General features: G+C 62.9%; 2 protein-coding genes across 6 annotated transcripts in view; one reads left to right on the forward strand and one right to left on the reverse strand.

The window, feature by feature from the left end:
- The first annotated feature begins 291 nt into the window (after positions 1–291).
- CNOT3 (CCR4-NOT transcription complex subunit 3) lies at positions 292–17,932 on the forward strand. 5 transcript variants are annotated; one of them, XM_028477745.2, is made up of 18 exons: positions 292–577; positions 5,776–5,850; positions 5,967–6,034; positions 6,302–6,376; positions 6,489–6,578; positions 6,795–6,923; positions 7,020–7,115; positions 8,299–8,521; positions 8,613–8,746; positions 9,221–9,277; positions 10,641–10,974; positions 11,052–11,175; positions 12,065–12,263; positions 14,413–14,512; positions 14,603–14,667; positions 15,001–15,133; positions 16,057–16,182; positions 17,557–17,676. In XM_028477745.2, exons 2-17 carry the CDS (start codon positions 5,826–5,828, stop codon positions 16,167–16,169), a joined length of 1,965 nt encoding a protein of 654 aa, XP_028333546.1. In that variant the 5' UTR covers positions 292–577; positions 5,776–5,825; the 3' UTR covers positions 16,170–16,182; positions 17,557–17,676. The 5 variants fall into 5 exon arrangements, 4 of the variants coding, with proteins under 4 accessions (XP_028333546.1, XP_023988176.1, XP_023988175.1 ...); XR_008615567.1 differs by having other exon boundaries at positions 293–577; positions 8,302–8,521; positions 14,603–14,801; positions 15,001–15,216; XM_024132408.3 differs by having other exon boundaries at positions 294–577; positions 5,773–5,850; positions 14,603–14,801; positions 17,557–17,932.
- LENG1 (leukocyte receptor cluster member 1) overlaps positions 17,908–20,442 on the reverse strand; it is a 3,876-nt gene continuing 1,341 nt past the window's right edge. Inside the window, exons 2-4 of the mRNA XM_007113070.2 lie at positions 19,784–19,966; positions 18,860–19,119; positions 17,908–18,184 (exon numbers count right to left, since the gene is read on the reverse strand). Coding sequence (XP_007113132.1) covers positions 17,971–18,184; positions 18,860–19,119; positions 19,784–19,966 — 657 coding nt within the window. The 3' untranslated portion in view covers positions 17,908–17,970. The remainder of the gene's footprint in view (positions 18,185–18,859; positions 19,120–19,783; positions 19,967–20,442) is intronic.

The raw sequence follows: 20,442 nt of genomic DNA on the forward strand, positions 1-20,442 counted from the left end.
GGGGGCGGGTGTATCCAATCAGCACGACACAGGTCTCTGGATTGACGCACGAGTCCTCGCGCTGGCGTGTTGTGCCCCGAGGCGGGAGGAGGCGGAGGAGCGGGGAAGAAAACCTGAGCCAATCCTAGCAGCCCGCGCAGGAGGCCAATCGAACGCCGCGCCTTGGAGAGATTGTCCAATCGGCGAGAGGGGGCCGGCCGCATCCCCGCCAAGAACCAGTAGAGCGCGCCCGAGGGGCAAGAGCGACGTGCGGCCGGAGCAATGACAGGCCTATATTCGGGGCTCGGGGGCGGGTCGGCGCCAGAGACGAGAAGAGAGGAGGGGAGGCCTCCTCCGCCGCCGCCATCTTGGACCGGGCCCGGTCAGCTTCCGCGGAGCCATCGGCAGACGCCGCGGCCTCCCTTGAGCCCCGACCCCCGTCGTCAGAACAACCCCGGGCCCACTTCCCCCCACCCCACTTCCGCTTCGCGCCGCTATCGCGATAGCGCCCGGGCCCGGGGCGCGAGAAAAAGGCGGCGGGCGCTCGCCTCCCCCGCCTGTCGCGATACGCTCCTCAGCGGCGGCGCCAGCTCCTGTGGTGAGAGCGTCAGGCTCGACTGGGCCGGACCCCTTCCCCTCCTCCCCCGGCGCCGTCGGCCGCCTTCCCCGCCGCCTCCCGCCCCTGCGACCCCGCCGCCTGTCGCGATATGGCCGCCCCCGGCGCGGCGCCCCCGCCACCGCGCGGCCCCGGCGCTCGCCGTCGGCCCGGCGGTGCGCGGCTCTCCCGCCCCCGCTCCCTCCTCCACGCCCCTCGGCGGCGCCCGGGGGTCCTCCCGCGACCCCGGCCCCGCGCGGCGTCCGCGTCGGGCCCCCGTGGGGTGTGAGGGTGCGAGGTGCCCGCCTCTCTCCGCGTCGGTATTGGCTCCTCGCTGGAAGGATGGAGGCGCCTTGGCCGCAGGTGCCCGCCCTCTCGGGGCTCAGGTGCCTGCCCCCCTCGGCAGCAGCCCCTGTGCTGGGGGGCGGTCTCCGGGCGAGGCTTCCCCCTCCGCGTGGGTGTGGGGCTGCGACTCCCCTGGTTGAGGAACCCCGTGGCGAGAGGGGGGTCAGCCTTCCCGGGCCCAGCGCTCCTCTCTCCGCTCCCCTCGCACCGTGGGCGCCACTCTCCTCTTTGGGGATGGGGTGGGGGATGAACTCCCTTGGAGTGAAGATGCCACCTCCAGGAGTTGGAGCCTCAGCCCAAGTTTCCGCCTCTGTGGTGGAAAGTTCCCCAGGTCTAAGGCTTCCACATCGCACAGCCCAGGCCTTACCCCTTGGAGAGTCAGGATTGTCCTCGGCGTTACCCGCTCAGGCCTCAGCTCTTACTCCTTGGGTCTGGGTATCGGCCTCTGGTTTGTTGGCTGTGAGCTCTGCCTTGTCGGCTGTGAGCTCTGCCTGGATCCAGACTCTGCCCACCCCCCTCCCGGTGTGGGCTTCCTCTCGATGTCTCTCCCGCCTCGGGGTCCTTTTGGTGGGGCTGTTGAGCTCCCCTGGGTCTCAGGTACCTGGTTCTCTCTTGGTGGCACGTCCCGGGTTCCCGCTTTCTCCACGTTGTTATGCTCTCCTGTTGTGGGCAGCGCCAGCACCCCTGTGTCTAAGCAGGACCTGCCTGTTAGCTCAGGGGCTGTCACCCCCCCGAGGTTGATGCGCCTGTCCTTTTGGTACTGTTTTTTTGACACCTTCCGCCACTGCCCTCACCGTGTAGGCTGTCGCTTCCCTCAGGCTGAGGCTTCTATCCGCATTCACATCAGCTCCTCCACTGGGGTTTCGTCTTCCCAGGGGTCAAGGATCGCACCCCCTCGGTGCTCCCCTAGGGCTCCTCCTTGTGGGTGTGTGAGCTTCCCGGCACTAGAGAACCCTCTTGGTGTAACAGTCGTAGAACCGGGGCTCATCCCTTGCCGTGCCCACTCTGCTAGAACCCCCAGGAGTGTAAGACTCCTTAGATCTGAGGTTCTTGTACTGTGAGGTGTGGGGTTTGGGGGCTGGAGCGGTGCCTTTTTCCAGGATAAGGAGCCTCTCAGTGTTGCCTCCACCAGGAGTAAGGTTCCTGCCTGTATCGGCCGCTCTTGGATTTGAGGAGTCTCTGCCTTTCTGTGTGTCCCCTGCTGTGGGACCGAGGACCCTCCCAGGTGTCGGTGCCCAGGGCTAATGCTTCAGCCCCTGCTGGTGATGTCCCGCTGGGTGGGACGAGGCTTCTCCCCTCTCCTGAGGCACAGGTTCCTTGACGTGGGGGTGTGAGATGCCCGAGACTTGAGGGGGCGACCCCGCTGTTGTCACCTTCCCCAGCACTAAAGATTCCTCTGGTGTAACCTTTCCAAGGTGGGATTTCCAGTCCCCCACCCTTGGTACTGGGCCTCGCAGTGGGGAGATAACTCCCTCCGCCCCGGGACCTAATACATCCACCTCCCGGCCTCTCAGATCTCTGTGTGACAGCGGCAGCAGCCTCCCAAGTTAAGGATGGCCTTCGAGCATCACTTCCCAGCAGGCCCGAGCTCCTCTCCCCGTGGTACAGGGCTGCTCTGTATCGGCATGTGACAGCCCCAGGATCAGGGGCCGCTTGGCTTAGTTCCCCAGGACTAAGCTTTCTGCTCCTCCTGCCCTGCTCCTCCTCAGGCCTCTTTGTGTGGCAGTGTCATCTCCCCTGAGGTGACGTTTTGGGGCTCTTTGTTACTTTCAGCCCCTCACTTTACGGTGTTGGCTCTTGTGGGTCTGGCACACTGCTCACCCTACCCACCCCCTCAGTCTAGGCTCCTTACTCGTGGGGATGTGCCCTCTTCTCGGCCAGAGTCTTTTGGTTAGGTCTCCGGGGCCAGGGTTCCCAGATTCCTCGGTGCCGTTGAGACTCCACGCGGTGAGAACACCAGGTCCTCTCTCTCTGAGACGCCTGCCTGCCTCAGAGTGGGCCTGCCATGGTTACCTTCCCTGGAGCACCTTGGTGGACCCTCCCAGAGCCGTGGGGCTCCCAGCCCTCTAAGCATGGGACTCTTCTGTGAGGGCATCTCTGCTTCAGGACTCAGGCTCCAGCTTCCTTTCTGGTCCTTTGTTGGGCATCTAAGGTACAGGCACCCTCTTGCTGTGGGGTTTTTCTGTGGAGAGGGGTTGTTGCCTCTGCCGCTAAGGCTCTTGCTCACGGTAGTACCCTGTCTGTCTAGGGGTGCTAGTACCTGGGCCCGGCGTACTTGCCCTTCTCTGGAGGAGCTGCCTTCCTCGGGGCAGGTCTCCGGGTCTCAGCTGTTGCCCACTTTGAGCTTCTGTCTGAAACATCACTCCCCCGGCTGGGGCTCTTGTTCCCTTGGCACCTTGCTTCCGACTCCTTCAGGACTTCCTGCTGCCACCGTCTGTTGCCCCCTCTGGAGGGTGTCAACTCCTCAACTGGGCTGGGTGTCCCGGCCCACTCGGTGTGGGGACTTGGAGAAAGCCTCCCCTCCCTAAAGCACGCAGCGCCTTGTTTAGGGGTGTAAACTGGGCGTCCTGTCCCGCTGGGCTGCAGCACCCGGCCGTGCCCCAGCATTGGGCTCCTGGGACGGAGGCCGGGAGTATAAGCGCCTGTCTAAGCTTCCTGTACCCACCCCACCCCCCTGGGCGGTAAGAGGCTTTTCAGTGTTGGGGTGTTGGAGCGAAGACTCCCCCCTGCACACCTCAGTGTGGGGGTCCAGGCCCCTGTGTGAGCTCCCGGATCAGAGGCGCTTGCCCCACCTCAGTTTGAGTCCCTTTGTGCAACTCTCTCCTGAATCCTTTTTCTGGCTGCTTCGCCTTCCTGGAGCTGGAATTTCCCGTGTCGGGATTGGGCCCCACCTTGGCATGTCAGCCAGCCCTGGGCCAAGGGTGCTGCCGTTCCTCTTGCTTGCGCCTTCGCCGGGGAGATCCACGCTCCCCCGAGTCAGCGGTCTGCCGTCACGCAAAGTGGGTCCCTGTGGAGGACGCTGCTCTGAGGTTGAGGGCCAGCCCTGTCACGTGGGCTTCTGGTTCTAAGGCGTGCTCTCCGATACCCTGTGCCACCGGTAGCTGCTAGCCACGTGTGATTTAAATTTTAACTAGTTAGCACGTTTGGAGCTGTCGAGCGTTCAGTGGCGCAGATATAGAACGTTTCCGTCACTGTGGAAGGTTCTGTTGGGCCGGACTCTTCTTTGCGTTCCCTTCCCACTGGGTGGGGGTCTTCTTGCTGTGACTCGCCTCTGGGTTAAGGCTCTGAGTCCTCCGTGTGGGGCTCTTTCTGCCTGGGCAGTTGGGGCTTCTCTGGGGCACCCTGCCCTAGGCCTGTAGGGTGGGCACTCCCCAGATCTCAGGAAGCCATGCTTTTCAGTAGAGGCCCCCTCGCTGGGAGCGGGGACCTCCTGCAGCACAGGCATAGCCCTCCCTCCCAAAGGCTCCCCATCTCTCCTGGTCTTGGTGTCGGGCCCTAAGGTGCCGCTTCCCCTTGGGCGAAGGCTTCTGGAGACTCCCCTCGGACCTCAGTCCCCTCTGGGTTGCATGTAACTTCCTTTAGGATGGAGGTGCCCATGTCTCTCAGTATTGGGTGCGTGTCTGAGGGTTTACATTTCCCTGGGTCTACATTACCAGTGCGCTTGACGTGTAATTCCTTCGTGTGCGCTGATAGCTCCCTCACAGCTCAGGTTCCCTTTCCTCCTCTCATCTTTGTAAGAGTTCTCTCTTCTGCTCTTCTCTCGAGTGATGCTCTCTGCCCCCAAACCTCTAACCCTTTCTGGTATTACCCTCTTTGGGTTAGGAGTATTATCTCCTTTGGTTTAGGGATCCTTCTCTGGAATAAACTTGTCAGAGGTCTAAAGCTCTCTTCTACTTGGGATCCAGCCACGTCTGTGTGGGTGGGTTTAGCTTTCACAGTTGTAGGCATCTGCTGTGTCCACCCCACCCCACCCCGCACTTCCCCTTTGTTCCTTACAACTGATACGCGTATAAATGGTATCGGGTCCTTCTCCATGGGATGCAAAATTCTTTGTCTCCCGACTTGTCTGAGGAGTAACCTCTCCCTGTGTTAGGATTCTGGTCACCTGTGTGCTTGACTTCTCTATGGGAATTGTGGTCTTCAGGTCTAAGGCCTTTGTCCCTAGCAGGCAGCTGTGTGCTGCATGACATTTTCCTGCTCTAAAAAATCCTTTTGAGTATCATCTGGGGAGAAAGTGCTCCGTGCTCTAGGAGTTTTCCACTTCCTGGGTCAGAGGCACCCAAAACGTGTATCTTATTTATTTATGTATTTATTTATTTTTGGCCGCGTTGGGTCTCTTTTGCTGTGCGCGGGCTTTTTCTCTAGTTGTGGTGAGCGGGGGCTACTCTTCGTTGCGGTGCGCGGGCTTCTCATTGCAGTGGCTTCTTTTGTTGCGGAGCACGGGCTCTAGGCGCACAGGCTTCAGTAGTTGTGGCTCGCGGGCTCTAGAGCGCAGGCTCAGTAGTTGTGGCGCACGGGCTTAGTTGCTCCGCGGCATGTGGGATCTTCCCGGACCAGGGCTCGAACCCGTGTCCCCTGCATTGGCAGGCGGACTCCCAACCACTGCGCCACCAGGGAAGTCCCCAAGAGTATATCTGTTTCCTTCTTTCAGCAAACTTCCAGAGTCCTTTTAGGGACCACACCCTGTGCTGGGCAGTCAAGGCAGCAAAAGGAGACCTGGGCCCGGTCTCTGTGACCAGATAGCAAATGCGCCGCCCCTTTCCGCCCCGTGCACCCTGTTCCCAACCTCGTTCACGTCTCTGCGTTTGGGCCAGCCAGGGGGTAAGTGTGTATTCCTTCCCAATCTCTCCTAGCAGCGTCCTTCTCCAAGAGAGTATGAAGAGAGTGCGTCTGTAGGGCAGGGAAGATGGCGGACAAGCGCAAACTCCAAGGTACTAGGTCCACTGCCTGCTGCCTGTGTGGCCGCGTGCTCACTCTCCTCGGAACTCCTCTTTGGATCCCTGCTGCCTTGGCAGGATGCTAACAGCCCGCCTTCCTCCCTGGCCAGGTGAGATTGATCGCTGCCTCAAGAAGGTGTCCGAGGGCGTGGAGCAGTTTGAAGATATTTGGCAGAAGGTACAGGGGCTGGCCCCTAAAAATCTGGGTGGGTCTCTAGGGAGGAGAGAACAGGACAAAGTTGAGGAGCTCCTGAGTGTCAACCAGGGAGAGGGCCTGCATGTCCAGGTGCCAAGGACCTCAGAGAAGCAGCTCTGAGACGGATTGGTCCGGGGGGGCTTGTCCCCAGAGTCCCCGGCCCGCAGAGAGAGACTGGAGCTTTACCACTGGAGTGGGCAGTAGGGCAGCCAGAACCACACAAACTCCTGGATTCTCTCCATCCCTCAGCTCCACAATGCAGCCAACGCGAACCAGAAAGAAAAGTATGAGGCTGATCTAAAGAAGGAGATTAAGAAGCTTCAAGTGAGGGGGCTGGGGGCCCGGACTCCTGTGTCCTGAGGGCGGGGGGAACGGGGCGGGGGGGGCGGGGGCCTCGGCGCCCGGGTCCTGAGTGTCTTGCTGTTCCCACCTCCAGCGGCTGAGGGACCAGATCAAGACTTGGGTAGCATCCAATGAGATCAAGGACAAGAGGCAGCTTATAGACAACCGCAAGCTCATTGAGACGGTAGGAGCCCAGAGTCTGCTACCTGAGAGGTTGGGCGGGGGGGTCGGATTCCTGGGTCCCCAGAAGTCCCGAGAAGAGTGAGGTCTCTGCACCTGGGGAAGGTGGGAGGCGAAGGGCTGGGAACCTGAGAGTGGGGCTCCGGTTCGAGTGTCCACTGGCCTTGAGTCAGCTGCTCTCCCACCTTCGGGAGCCCCCTTCCAACTGTGCTCTCCACAGCAAATGGAACGGTTCAAAGTTGTGGAGCGAGAGACCAAGACCAAAGCCTATAGCAAGGAGGGCCTGGGCCTGGCACAGAAGGTGGACCCTGCCCAGAAGGAAAAGGAGGAGGTCGGCCAGTGGCTCACGGTGAGTCGGGGTAAAGGAGGAGGTGACCTGGGGCCCGGACCCTGGCTGTATGAGAGGACTCTGGCTGACCGCTCGCCTTTCCCCTCCCACCCCCAGAATACCATCGACACCCTAAACATGCAGGTGGACCAGTTTGAGAGTGAAGTGGAATCACTGTCGGTGCAGACACGCAAGAAGAAGGGCGACAAGGATGTGAGTGGGGGGCCCTGTGCCCAGAGGACAGAGATGGGCTGGCGATCAGGAGAGGCCGGCTCTCCAGGCTGTGGGAGTCGGGGCCTGGGCTCCTGAGGCAGACAGGGCCGGCAGCTGGGATTAGGGGGGTCAGGGGGTGGGATGGGGAGGGCTTAGCAGCTGACTGGAGGGTGGGGCGTGCAGGGAACAGGTGAGGCAGACTCCAGGGTCCCACCTGGGTGTCTGGGTAAACATGGGGGCCAACAAGAAGAGGAGCCCTTTGGGGGAAGATGCTGAGCTCTGCTTGGGTCGCAGAGTAAGTGTGAGGCCTGAGGGGCAGCCAGGGCAGGGAGGCTGAGGAGCTGCCGCTGGGCCTCACAGTATCTGGAGGGCCCAGGTCCTACGAGAGGACAGCAGGTGTGGACAAGGCGGGACATGGAGGGGAGGCTCATTGAGCCTAAGGAGAAGAGTGGTCGGAGACAAAGCCAGGGCTCAGGACCCAGATTCCAGGAAGCCAGGCTTGTAGGGCCCAAGTTCATAGGGCTGCAGACTGTCTCTGCGTATTGACCCAGGAAGCACGGGGGACAGAGAGCTGGCTCCTCGGGAAGCTGGGGGCGGCGGTGTGCCAGAGTTGGGTGTCTGAGACTGGGGTCTGGAACCGTGGGCTTGGAGGGAGGTCCTTGCAGGCAGGAGGGATTGGAACTGGGGCTAGGGTGTCAGATCCTAGAGGGAGTGGGGCCTTGGGAGGGGGCCCAGGAGACAGGCCTCTGAATCTGGGCTTCGTCTTAGGGACACGTGGATGGGGGTGGGGGTCGTGGTGGTGACAGCTGCTCAGAGTCGTAAACAACAAGCTTCCCCCAACGGGGATTGCCGTTATTACTGTTAGAGTAAGACAGGGGCGGCTGTGCTCCTGTATTCCAGAAGGTGGCCGGAGCTGGAGGGTGGGCTGGGCGGTCAGGCGGGGTGCAGATCGGGCCATGTTGTAGGGGGGACGCTGGGATCCCTGGCTCCTTCGGCAGTTTCCGGGGATGTCGGGGTGGGAGGAGCCGCGGGATCCCGGAGGGGTCAAGGCGGGCAGACCCCGGAGGGGCGGGAGTGGGGCCTCTGGGTCTCCACCAGGGTCAGGGACTGAGGACGGGTTCTGTGGGGGCAGGAGGGGCAGGGCAGGCCCTGCAGCCCCTGAGCCTGGCCCTGGGCTCGCCAGCAGAAGCAGGACCGGATCGAGGGCCTGAAGCGGCATATCGAGAAGCACCGCTACCACGTGCGCATGCTGGAGACCATCCTGCGCATGCTGGACAACGACTCCATCCTCGTGGACGCCATCCGCAAGATCAAGGACGACGTCGAGTACTACGTGGACTCGTCCCAGGACCCCGACTTCGAGGAGAACGAGTTCCTCTACGACGACCTGGACCTCGAGGACATTCGTGAGGCCCGGGGCTGGGCTGCGGGCGGAGGGCGGAGGAGGCCTGCGGGAGGGCGTCCCCTCCGGCTCACACGGCCCCCGCGCCCCCACAGCACAGGCGCTGGTCGCCACCTCCCCGCCCAGCCACAGTCACATGGAGGACGAGATCTTCAACCAGTCAAGCAGCACGCCCACCTCGACCACCTCCAGCTCTCCCATCCCGCCCAGCCCGGCCAACTGCACCACGGTGAGACCTGTGGGTCTGCGTCTCCAAGGAGGGCACGGGGGCCGGGGGCTGAGGAAGCGTCCTGCAGGAGGTGAACCTTGGTGTCCAGGGTCTGGGCCCCAAGGGCTGCAGACTGCCAACAGGGTGGTTGGGGCCACACGGGGGTCCTGGGTGTGGGGGAGGGAGGCTGGTGCCTGGGGTGCCGACGAGCCTGGGCCCCTGGACACCTGGGAAGGGGTGGCGGGTTGGATTCTCGAAGGAGAGCAGGTTCCCGGACCCTTAAGAGCCTGGCACGTGGTGCTGGCCCCAGAAGACAGGCCCCCCGGGGAGCAGGGTTTAGGGGGGTTCCCCAGTGAGATGAGGGTCACAGGAGCCTGAGCAGCTCGGGGGCTGGAAGGTAGGGCAGCCGGGCTCAGGTCCGAGGGTTCGGAGATGGGCGTCTGCGTCAGGTCCCTAGAGACACACAGGTTTCTGACTGCACCTCTCAAACCTCAGGAAAACTCCGAGGATGACAAGAAGAGGGGACGCTCGACGGATAGTGAAATCAGCCAGGTGGGTCCGATGGGCGTCGGACGTTGATGGGCCCAGCCCTCGCTCATTCGCTGGTTTCCAGAGGCTTACTGAGGCCTGCGTATGGCCCCCATGCTGGGCTTTGGGGACGCGGTGGGTCAGGCTGCCCTGAGGGAGGCCTGCAGTACTGATGGGCAGGCAGACAGGTGCGTGGCTGGTGCTGTGGTCGGGAGATGCCTCCTGGGAGGGGCGTCTGCCCTGGGCATTAGAGGAAGATACGTTCCCGAGTGGGGCAGCGGCAGGAGACATAGGCCAGTCGTGGTGGACGTGGAAGTGTGGAGAGGTGAGCCCAGCCAGGTCCGCCGGGCTGACCGCGGGCGCAGGACCTTAGATTGTCGGGCTGAGGGGCCCACGCCGGGTGGACCAGCTCTGAAAGGGCCCAGCGAGCCCCAGAAATGATAGGTCAGAAACCACACAGGTTTCTTTCCTTGGGCGCGCTCTGGGCCTTGGCTGCGCAGACGGTGTACGTCCCAAGTTTCCAAGAGGGGACGTGCCTCTGAGAGTGTTTTCTCCTTAGTGACCCCTGAGGATTCTGCTCACGTCTCTCAGGGTAGCAGCACACTTTAGGAAGCGCTGGTGCACCGGAATGCTATCTTTAGGCAGGAGGAAAGTGAGCCGAAACCCCTCTGTGGGCTCGTCGGAGGGCTGGTCCTGAAGGAGACCCTGAGGGCGGAGTTGATGAGGCTGGTATGGGACCCGGGCGACCATGCGGGGTGTTGGGAAGGCGTTGGTCGCAAGTCCTGCTTGGTGCGGAGTGAGCGTGAGGTGCCCGTGGGGCCTCGGGGTGCGTCCCGGAAGCGGTGAGGACGGCAGCTGGGGAGGCGTGAGAGGGATGGTCCGCAGCTCAGCCGCGGGCTGCCGTGGGCATGTTCCCCACGTGCTTTGTGGGGTATTGGTCACGAACGGCCCCTTGAGTGGCTTTTGGGGCCCTTTAAGTGGCATTCAGAACTACTCTCCTATTTTCAGCTGTTCTCCCTTCTCCCCTTGGACTTCTGGCTGGGTCCAGCTAACCTCATACTGAGGACGTTGATGTGTTTCCCACTACTCCCCCGGCGTCAGGTGGATGGGCTGCTCTTACGCCCAAGTGGCGTCTCAGGTCCCTATGTGGCACCGTGGGGTGTGCAGGCAGGACGTGGCGGGCTGGACGCAGGCCAGAAGTGCACGAGTGTTGTGCGCGTCAAGGTGGAGGTTGAAACCATGAGGCGAATGGGCTCACCCGGGTCCCCAGGGAGGGGCAGCGAGGCCAGCACCGAGGATGGAGCCTCGTTCCGGGGAGGGGTGTGCGGGAGGCTGGCGAGACCTGCGGCCCACTGGGTCCTGACCCTCTCCTCCCTCCCACCTGCAGTCGCCAGCCAAAAACGGCTCCAAGCCTGTCCACAGCAGCCAGCACCCTCAGTCCCCAGCCGTGCCGCCAAGCTACCCCTCCGGCCCCCTGCCCGCCGCCTCTGCCCTGAGCGCCGCCCCTGGCAACAACGGGGCCCCTGCCCCGGCAGCACCCCCGAGCGCCCTGGGCGCCAAGGCCAGCCCAGCTCCCAGCCACAACTCGGGCACGCCCGCCCCCTACGCCCAGGCTGTGGCCCCGCCAGCTCCCAGTGGGCCCAGCCCCGCGCAGCCCCGGCCCCCCAGCGTGCAGCCCGGCGGCGGCGGCGGAGGCGGAGGCAAGCAGAACGGCGCCACCAGTAAGTGGGAGGCGGCCGGGCGGGGGGTCCTGGGGTGGCTGCCGCAGGCCCCTTTCAGCCCCTCTTCCTTCCCCCAGGTTACAGCTCAGTAGTGGCAGACAGCCCGGCAGAGGTGGCTCTCAGCAGCGGCGGGGGCAGCAGTGCCAACAGCCAGGCCCTGGGCCCCCCGTCTGGCCCCCACAACCCACCTCCCAGCACCTCGTGAGTGTCCGGCCTCGGGCAGGGCTGGGGGACAGGCCGCCTTCCGCACGAGGAGGCCCGGGGCCGCCCCCAGGGTCTCCACGCGGTGCAGATAACAGGCCCTGCCCTTCCCGGTGGGGGCTTCTCCCAGAGCTCTCTCCCACCCACTTAGGTGCCGTGTCCCAACTTCTTCCCAGCTGGGGTGTTGTATGTGTGTGTCCCCCAGCTCTGCCCTAGAACATTCCTCAGCTGAGTGGGGCTGTCCTCAGAGCCCCCCGGTGACCCGCTGGAACGCTCTGGCTCTCCCTTTCCTGCAGGAGTCTTGTGCCCTCCCGCCTCCGCCCTTTTCCGTGTCCTGCCCCAGGGCCTTCCTCGCTCCGTCAGGGGGCTCAGTGGCCACTTCTCACAGTGAAGGGTCCCGGTCGTCCTTCCTCTCTCCGGCCACCCCTCCAGATCGTAGGTCAGACCGTTTCCCAGAAGAGTGGCCCGAGAGAGAGCTCTGCCTCCTGTGTGGGACATGGGGAAGGCCTCCCGGGGTCCCTCCCTCCTCCTCCCCGGGTGCCTCACCCCTGGGCTCTAGGTGGGCTGCTCTGTTGTGTGGTTGTTTCCCACCCCCTCCTACACGGGCCTCCCCGCGTGGGAAGTGGTCCCATGTGCTTCCTGGAGAGCGTTGAGCCGTGTGGTCTCTGGGAGCGCCCACCTCCGCAGCTCTCCTTCGCTGGGATGTGAGCGCGAGAGCCGGGTCCTCCCTTCGCCCCGAGAGCTTCTCTCCTGTCTGCATCCCTCAGCTGGCCCCGCGTTCTCTGCATTCTCCCTTTTGGACTCCTTCCCCCGATCACCCAGGTCTTCCTGTCCGTCCCGCCCTTGGGGACCCTCCTCTGAGCCTCCAACCCTTTGTACCCCTCCCCAGGAAGGAACCCAATGCGACAGCCCCAACGGGGGCTGGGGGCGTGGCCCCAGGCTCAGGGAACAACTCGGGGGGACCCAGTCTCCTGGTGCCACTACCTGTGAACCCTCCCAGCTCCCCGACACCCAGCTTCAGCGAGGCCAAGGCGGCCGGCGCCCTGCTCAATGGACCTCCACAGTTCAGCGCTGCCCCGGAGATCAAGGTGGGCCCCGCACATCCCCGGCGGGCCCCGAGCCTCTCTGTCCTGGCCCTGTGTCTCCACTGCAGACGGTTGCTGTCCCCTGGCTCCAGGTCTCTACCTGCCATCTCCACCCGCAGCCCTCGCTGTGTCGCTCTGGCTTCTCTCCCCTGGCACACCTGCGCGCTCACATCATCTCCGGGCCTCTCTGCCACCCCCCACCCGGGTCTCTGTCCCTCTGGGTCCTTTCCTCGCTCCGATTGTACTCGCTTGCTCACCCCCCGGGCGCCCCTGTCATCGCCCTCCTCCCAGCCCTCGGTCATTTCTCCCCGTGAGGCGTATTACTTCACACGACCCACCACCATCCAGAGCTCAGCGCCCTCTTCCCTTCTACAGAAACATTTAAGTCCAGAAAACACTTGACGTCTGCTCTGAGCCACTTTGTGCTGGGTAAACGCAGCCACTCCCCACCTTCCGTACAGGGAGCAGAGCGGGGCTGTATGGCGAGCGTGTCCGGGGGGGTGGGGGCCGGGGTGCTGTGGACCCACGCGCGTGCACCTGGCTTAACCTGGGGAGGCAGCCCCGCAAGCTTTCTGAGCTGGAACCGGGGCCAGGTCGTGTGGGGCCCCAGTGGCAGGCGGGGCTGGCGGAGAAGTGGCTCTCCCGGGCTGCAGCTGCAGTTCTACGAGGGGCTGATGCCAGAGCTGTAGCTAGAAGGCTGGGAAGCAGGGTTCAGCGGAGGCGAGAGGAACGGGGTGCAGGCTGGCTGCAGGCTGGCTGCAGGGCCGGAGTCTGAAAGGGCAGCAGCAGGACGTGGGGTGGCCGTCTGGGGCGGTGTGTTTTGGGGTTTATTTGGGGATTTTTGGTTTTTTTGGCCGCGCCACACGGCCTGCAGGGTCTTAGTTCCCCGACCAGGGATTGAACCCGGGCCCTCCGCAGTGGAAGTGCGGAGTCCTAACCACTGGACGGCCAGGGAAGTCCCTGGGCCGGTGTGTTTTAACTTCACTTCCGCAGGGGCAGGGTGAGGAGGGCCCCCGTCAGGGTCCGAGCCCTGCATTGCCTCCTGTACCTGCCTTCGTCTGGAAACTGGAAGTGACCGCAGTCACTCCTCAAATAGGGTAGGGTGCTTGGGGATAGTGCTCGGAAAGCCCTCGGGATAGTCTCTGGCTCGGAGCAAGCACCCCAATTTTGGACATAACAACGGACAGGAACTGCAGTGGGGGTGTTTCTGGGGGAAAAAATGAGCCTCGAGAGTCTCGAAACAGGTCCGCCACATTCTCTTTTTCTTTTCAATTACTAGGGGAGTGACGGGGTGTGGGGGAAGGGTTTTGAGTAGAAAAATGACAGGAAGACGTGGCTGGAAAGGTCCCTCGGGGGCCTGTGAGACCAGGACGGTGTGGGGCGTGAAGGTCCCCTCGGGATAGTCTCTGGCTCGGAGCAAGCACCCCAATTTTGGACATACAACGGACAGGAACTGCAGTGGGGGTGTTTCTGGGGGAAAAAATGAGCCTCGAGAGTCTCGAAACAGGTCCGCCACATTCTCTTTTTCTTTTCAATTACTAGGGGAGTGACGGGGTGTGGGGGAAGGGTTTTGAGTAGAAAAATGACAGGAAGACGTGGCTGGAAAGGTCCCTCGGGGGCCTGTGAGACCAGGACGGTGTGGGGCGTGAAGGTCTGGGCGGCAGAGGACGGCCCCGCAGTGCAGGTGCCACCGAGGGAAGAGAGGCCTCGGTGACTGAAGGGCGTGGGGCGTGGGGTGGCGAGAGGAGTGGACGGCGACTGCCGGTGGCCGGCGGCCGCGGAGAGGGGCGGGGGGGTCTTAGTGACGCACGTGGGGCAGCCGGCAGTGGGCGGGCTCCTCCCGGCGTGTAGGCGTGCAGACAGGTGGGAGCTGCTGCCGGTTCTGGGACGGCGGTGGCGCTCGGGCCCTCCGCTGGTGCGTGACTGTCGCGGGGCTGCACAGCAGGGTCCACACGTGCTAGGCGCCCCTGTGTCGGTGGACGCTTGGTCGTGTCCAGGTTTTCTCCCCGCTGTTAGGTGCTGCAGTGGACGTGCTCTTACACTAACGGCCTTGGCTTAGCTGAAGCCCCGCCGGAGCAGGCGAGGGTGCCGGGGCCCACGAGGACCCAGTGCCAGCCCTGGACCTCAGGCCAGGCACCTCTTCCCTCCCCAGGCCCCTGAGCCTCTGAGCTCTTTGAAGTCCATGGCGGAGCGGGCAGCCATCAGCTCCGGCATCGAGGACCCCGTCCCCACGCTGCACCTGACCGAGCGAGGTGAGCGTCCGGGGGTGGGGCGGGCCGTCCAGGAGGGGCCGGACGCACCAGCCTCACCGCTCGCCGGCCCCACCTCTGCCCTCCCCGCAGACATCATCCTGAGCAGCACGTCAGCTCCCCCGGCCTCGGCCCAGCCGGCCCTGCAGCTGTCGGAGGTGAACATACCGCTGTCGCTGGGTGTGTGTCCCCTGGGGCCTGTGCCCCTCACCAAGGAGCAGCTCTACCAGCAGGCCATGGAAGAGGCCGCCTGGCACCACATGCCCCACCCCTCAGACTCTGAGCGTATCCGGTGAGGGGCCACGCGGGGTGGGTGCGGGCCGCTGAGTCCGAGGGAGCCTTGGCCTGGGCTCCCCACAGGACGCAGGGACTGAGGTGGTGATGCTGGGTGATGTGGTGCCTGAGACGCTCCCTTTGATCCACGAGAGGCGAGAAGGCAGGGAGGCCGGGGGCTGCGGCGCGCCGGCACTGACCATCCCGTCCCCCCGCAGGCAGTACCTCCCCCGGAACCCCTGCCCGACGCCCCCCTACCACCACCAGATGCCGCCCCCGCACTCGGACACTGTGGAGTTCTACCAGCGGCTGTCGACCGAGACGCTCTTCTTCATCTTCTACTATCTGGAGGTACAGCAGGGCCCCCGGGGCAGCCTCGGGCCCCCCGGCTTCGCCGCCACCGCCGCCGTCCCCCCTCGGGCTGGAGGGGTGAGGTGGGTGCCCCACTGCGGCCACCGGGGCCGCCCCCCCCCCCCCCCCCCCCTGCCCCCCCCCCCCACCCACCCCCCCCCCTCCCCGCCCACTCTGCTTCGGCCTGAGGCCTGGGAGCTCAGGAAATCTGCCCTAAAGGATGGCCTGGTTAATCGGTCTGTGTGGGGACAATGAGAGAAAACCAGATGGCAAATGGGGGAGGCCAGAGGCAGAGGAGGGCCCAAGCTTGCTCACTGTGTGGGCTCAGAAGTGTGACTCCAGGGAAATGGGGAGGCCTTGCCTGAGTGCCCAGACCCAACTCAGTGGCACCCTGGAATGGTAGGCCAGACCCCTCCCTGTCCCCACTCCAGTGCTGAGGTGTCAGGCCAGTTGAGGCCGAGGGCTGGGTTGGTCTGGCGCAGTACCTAGGGAGCCCAGCCCCACGGTGCCCGTCCCGATGACTCGCGCTGTGCCAGCACGCTGCTTGCCGGCACGTCCTCGGGGCTCCCCGGGGACCGCTAGGGAACCGTCCAACCGCTGTGTGACCCAGTGAGTCACCAGCGACCCCCTCCCTCATCCAGCCTTGAGAAAGTTTCTAAACTGCCTCCTCTCAGCTCTCATCACGATTAGTTTCTCTTCCTTCTCAAAGCTTCCCTGAAAGCAGTTTCCACCTCCCGTCTCATTTTCCTTCTCCTGACCAGCATTGGTACGTCTTGTGCCCCAGCCCATCCATGCTTGGATTGTCCAGCCCAACCTCGGTCTGCGGCGGGGCCTGGGGTCAGCCCCGTCGCCCTGCCCCGTCCACCTGGCCCCCAGCCGGTTGCGAGGCCCCCTGATCCCCCGTTCCGTCCTTCCTTCCCCAGGGCACCAAGGCACAGTACCTGGCGGCCAAGGCCCTAAAGAAGCAGTCATGGCGATTCCACACCAAGTACATGATGTGGTTCCAGAGGCACGAGGAGCCCAAGACCATCACTGACGAGTTCGAGCAGGTGAGGGCCCCGCCCTGTGCCCCGGCCACTCTGGTCCCGCTGGCCGAGTCCGGGTAGAGTCCCCACTCCGCACGCAGACTGGCAGCCCTGCTGCCCGCTCCCTCTGCCACCACCTTCAGCCAGCTCGGTCCCTCGGGCCGTCTGCCCTGCCCGGGACGCCGTCCTCTGCCTTCCTCACTGGCCGGCTCGCGGTCACCCCGGAGGTCCAGGGCTCCATGTCCTTCCTCAGAGGAGCCGTCCCCAGGCTCGCATGCAGCCTGTGCCCCCGCCCCTCCTCTGGCACGGCGCGGGTGGGGGGGGGGTGTCTCCCACCCAAGACCACGGGCTGCACTGCACGGGGACCTTGACAGTCCCCAGCAGCCGGCAGAGCAGGGGCTCGGCAAACACGGATGGGGGAGCTCTTTTGTTGCTCTCCTGATTGATTGGTTGGGGCCTCCCACTTCTTGCAAAACACTCTGGAGCCAGACTACCTGGTTTGGAACCCAGCTCTGGCTGGTGACCGTGGACAATTCACGTGAACATCTGTCTCTATTTCCTTATCTGTAAAAACGGGGTAACAGCACCTACCTTGATGCAGTTGTTATGAGGATTAAATGAGTTAATACCGTGTAAGTACTCGGTGGTGCCTGCTATGTAGTGTCATGGGCGTGCTGTACTTTATTTCAACTTGTAGCTGGTATGTTCCACAGTGGTTTTTTCCCACCCAATCTTTACCTGATGCCAAGCACTGAACAAGGGCCTTGTCCTCGGGGAACTCAGCCTCCTCCCCGCCAGTCCTTCAGGTGCTTTGAAGCATTTCCACCATTCATTCAGAACCCGGCCCCATGCCCACCGTGTCTCCTCGGACACTAACTACAGACATCCTCTCCCCTCCCGGTTTGTTCCAAAGTAATCCTCTAAGTTAGTGTATTTCCAGGCATCAATCCTTCAGAAGTTCCCATACCACTGCTGTTGCCAGTAAAACGTCTGTCCTGGCAGCGTGCCTGGATGTAGACTCCAAGCCTGTGCCATGGCCTCGGGGGTTCTGTGAAGGCTAAACCCTAGGACATACATCCCGTACTCAGCACGTGACCAGTGCTCGGAAAGCCACAGCCGTCGGGAGAAGCAATAGGCTGTCGGGCACAGGTGCCCGGGGTCGAGGCCCGGCTCTGGCGTGTGACCTCCCTGCGCCTCCCTCTGCTTCCTCTGAAGCGGGAGTGATAACGTTTCCCACCTGAGAAGAGCCTTGTGCGGGCGGAGTGAGACGGCGTGTGCATGCAGGGCAGTTGGCCTGGTGCCCGGCTCCTCCACGGCCCTAAGACCTGTCCCTCTGTCGGTCTGACCCAGACCCCCGACCACCTCGTCCACTCACTGACCGCCTTCTCCCCCGGCCAGGGCACCTACATCTACTTTGACTACGAGAAGTGGGGCCAGCGGAAGAAGGAAGGCTTCACCTTTGAGTACCGCTACCTGGAGGACCGGGACCTCCAGTGACACCGGCCCCTCCCTCCACCCTCCCCTCCCCCCGCATGCTGATCCCCTGCCCAGGTGAGGGCCCTGCCCTGGAAGACTGGGGGGAGGCCCCAGGCCATAGGGCAGCCCCCTCCCCCAGGAAGCAGGGAGGGGGCCGGGAGGCTTTCTCTTCCTCTCAGCCCCACCCTGGGGGCCCGGGGGCGAGGGCTGCCCCCTCCTCCCCTCCCCAGTGAGGGACATTTTTTGGTAAACCTATTTTCATTTTGGAAAATATTTATGAATAAATAGTTTTATATGACGGCTGGCAGCAGCGGCCTCTCCTGTACCCCCTCAGAGTCAGTGAGCCAGGGGGCGTTCCTGCTGGCGGGGGCGCCGGGCCAGCTGGGGGTTGAACTGGGAGTTGTACCGCCTCCGCCGATCGTCCACCTCTTCTGGCTGATCCTCCTGGGCTGCCGTGCCTCCAACCCGGGCCAGCAGGGCCTCGGCCCGAGCCCTCTCGGCCGCTTCCCGCTGGAGACGTTCAGCTCGAAGCTGGTCCAGGGATGGGGGCCTGGGAGGAGACGAGAGTCGGTTCAGGAAGCTGGTAGCCCCAGGAGGCCCCGCCCTCCCCCAGTGTCCTCTGGGAGGGAGGTGCCACCTGGGAGGGAAGGAGACTGGTGCTGGGACCCTGAAGCTGGCCTCACCACCTCTACAGGCGGGTGCCCCTCCACCACCAAGCGGCTGTATGGCACTGAGCACAGCCTGGCCCTCCCCATTCCCTCATCTGTGGGAGAGAGGAGGCGGGTCGGTATACCCGATCTACACTCAGGGGTCTGCATCCTAGGGACACAAACCTGCTTTTACTCTAGCCCCGTGGTTCTCACACTCTGGTCTCAAAAACTGAACCTCAGAGAGCTCTGTTTCAGTGGACTTTATCTGTCAGTATCTTGCGTATACAAAAGGAGAAATCCTAACACAAGTGGGTGTTCCACCAGCCACGTCAGTGGTGTCGTCTCATATCATGTAGCCTCTGGGAACCCCGAGAACAAGAGTGAAAAAGTTAAACGATGTTATGAAAATAGGCTTGACTTCGCAGACCCCGTGAAGGGGTGTCAGGACCCCCGGGGTCCCTGGACCACGTGTTGAGAACACGTATCTAGACCCCAGAGCCCTCCCGTCCCAACCAGAGAGAGCTTCCACGGTGCCCGCGTGGCCATGGCCAACCCCAAGGCCCAGGGCTCCTTACTCTTTGGGTCGTTTCTCAGGCCCCTCCTTTGCCTTCCTGCTGTGACCGCCATTGTCACCGCTGTGCTTTCTCTTCTTCCCCAAATGCTGCTGCATCTCCCACAGAGGGTCCAGGCGGTTCTTGATCTTCTCATCTGGTCCTGGACCAGAAGCGGGGCCGCCCCGCCTTGGGGGGAGCTGGTACCAAGGGAGCTGAGTCTGGGCTTCCGCTGCACTCTGGCCCAGGTACGTCAGGATGCCCAGAGCCTTCTCTTGCCTCTCCTGAGGAAGACAGAAAATGTGGAAGTGAGAATGTCAAAAGAGTGTCTCCCCTTGGGGAACCCAGGGACACCCAGGGCTCCCGAGGCAGAACCAGACACCGAGCCAACAGGCCTGTCATGAGCCAACTCTGCCAGGTGCTGGGGACACAACAGACCAGCACGTGTGGGGCTCCTGCTCCGGGGGCACAATGGCAGCTTCAGAAACAAAAAGCACAGGAAGGAGGGGACAGGGTGGAGCTGCTTTAGGTTAGGGTTCGAAAGCAGGCATCTTTGGGGAGACAACTGAAGAAAAACCTGGGAGAAGCAAGCAAGGAAGAGGAGTGACTGAGGCGGGGGTTGGAGGCAAGTTCAGAGTTTGATGGGAAATCCCTGAGAGCAGGTGAGTGACAGGATCTGATTTACATTTAAAAGCCCCTTAACACTTCCCAAATATCTATAGGCTGCTCTGGACAGCAGGTTAGAGACCTGAGAGGTCTGTACGCAGCTGCCGGCAACAACCAACACCTCCTAAGTGCTGCGTCTGGGTACCGTTCTGAGTTCCCTACATTAGCTTGTTTAATCCCCACCACATCCCTAAACACTCCATAGTCACACCTGACGGGCCAGGTGCTCCCCTTCCCCCAGCTCCATCCATGACTCTGACGAAGAGGGCAAGACCGACTTACTTTCTCTCGTCGCTTCTCTTCCTCGTACTCTTTATTGCCCCTGCTCACCCCCTTCCCTTCTTCCAGCAGCTCCCGAAACAGATCCACAGGGCCGGAACTGCTTGGGGCTCCCGCTGCTGCCGCTCGAGCCGCAGGCAGTGAGTTCTGATGCCTGGCTTTCTTCCGTAGGAATTCTGTGCGGGCCTGGGGGAAAAGAAAGGTATAGGCGGAGCATTCGGAACCTAGATGTGACTCAAGGAACTGTGAGCCTGGTGCCGAGCACAGAAAACCGCAGGCCGTGGTGCTGGGGGCTGTAAAGGAAGGGAGCAGGGGCGCTGGGAGCCCAGAAGAGGCACCTATCCCAGCCTGCGGAGAGGGGGAGGGAGTGAGGCAACGCCTGGGTTTGTAAGCTACCTTTCAAACAGCAAACCAGGGGGCTTCCCGATCTCGAGCGACACGGTGAAAACCGCTACGAAGGCAGCCAGTTCGTGTATTAGGACAGGTGATCTGAATTCCAGGCAGGGCTCCATATCACTATCCCCAGTTGATTTGCAATTTCTACTGATAAATGTGAATTTAAAAAACCCTGACTGGGCTTCCCTGGTGGCGCAGTGGTTGACAGTCCGCCTGCCGATGCAGGGGACACGGGTTCGTGCCCCGGTCCGGGAAGATCCCACGTG

This window comes from Physeter macrocephalus, chromosome 17 (assembly GCF_002837175.3).
Source record: "Physeter macrocephalus isolate SW-GA chromosome 17, ASM283717v5, whole genome shotgun sequence".
NCBI classification, from domain to species: Eukaryota; Metazoa; Chordata; class Mammalia; order Artiodactyla; family Physeteridae; genus Physeter; species Physeter macrocephalus.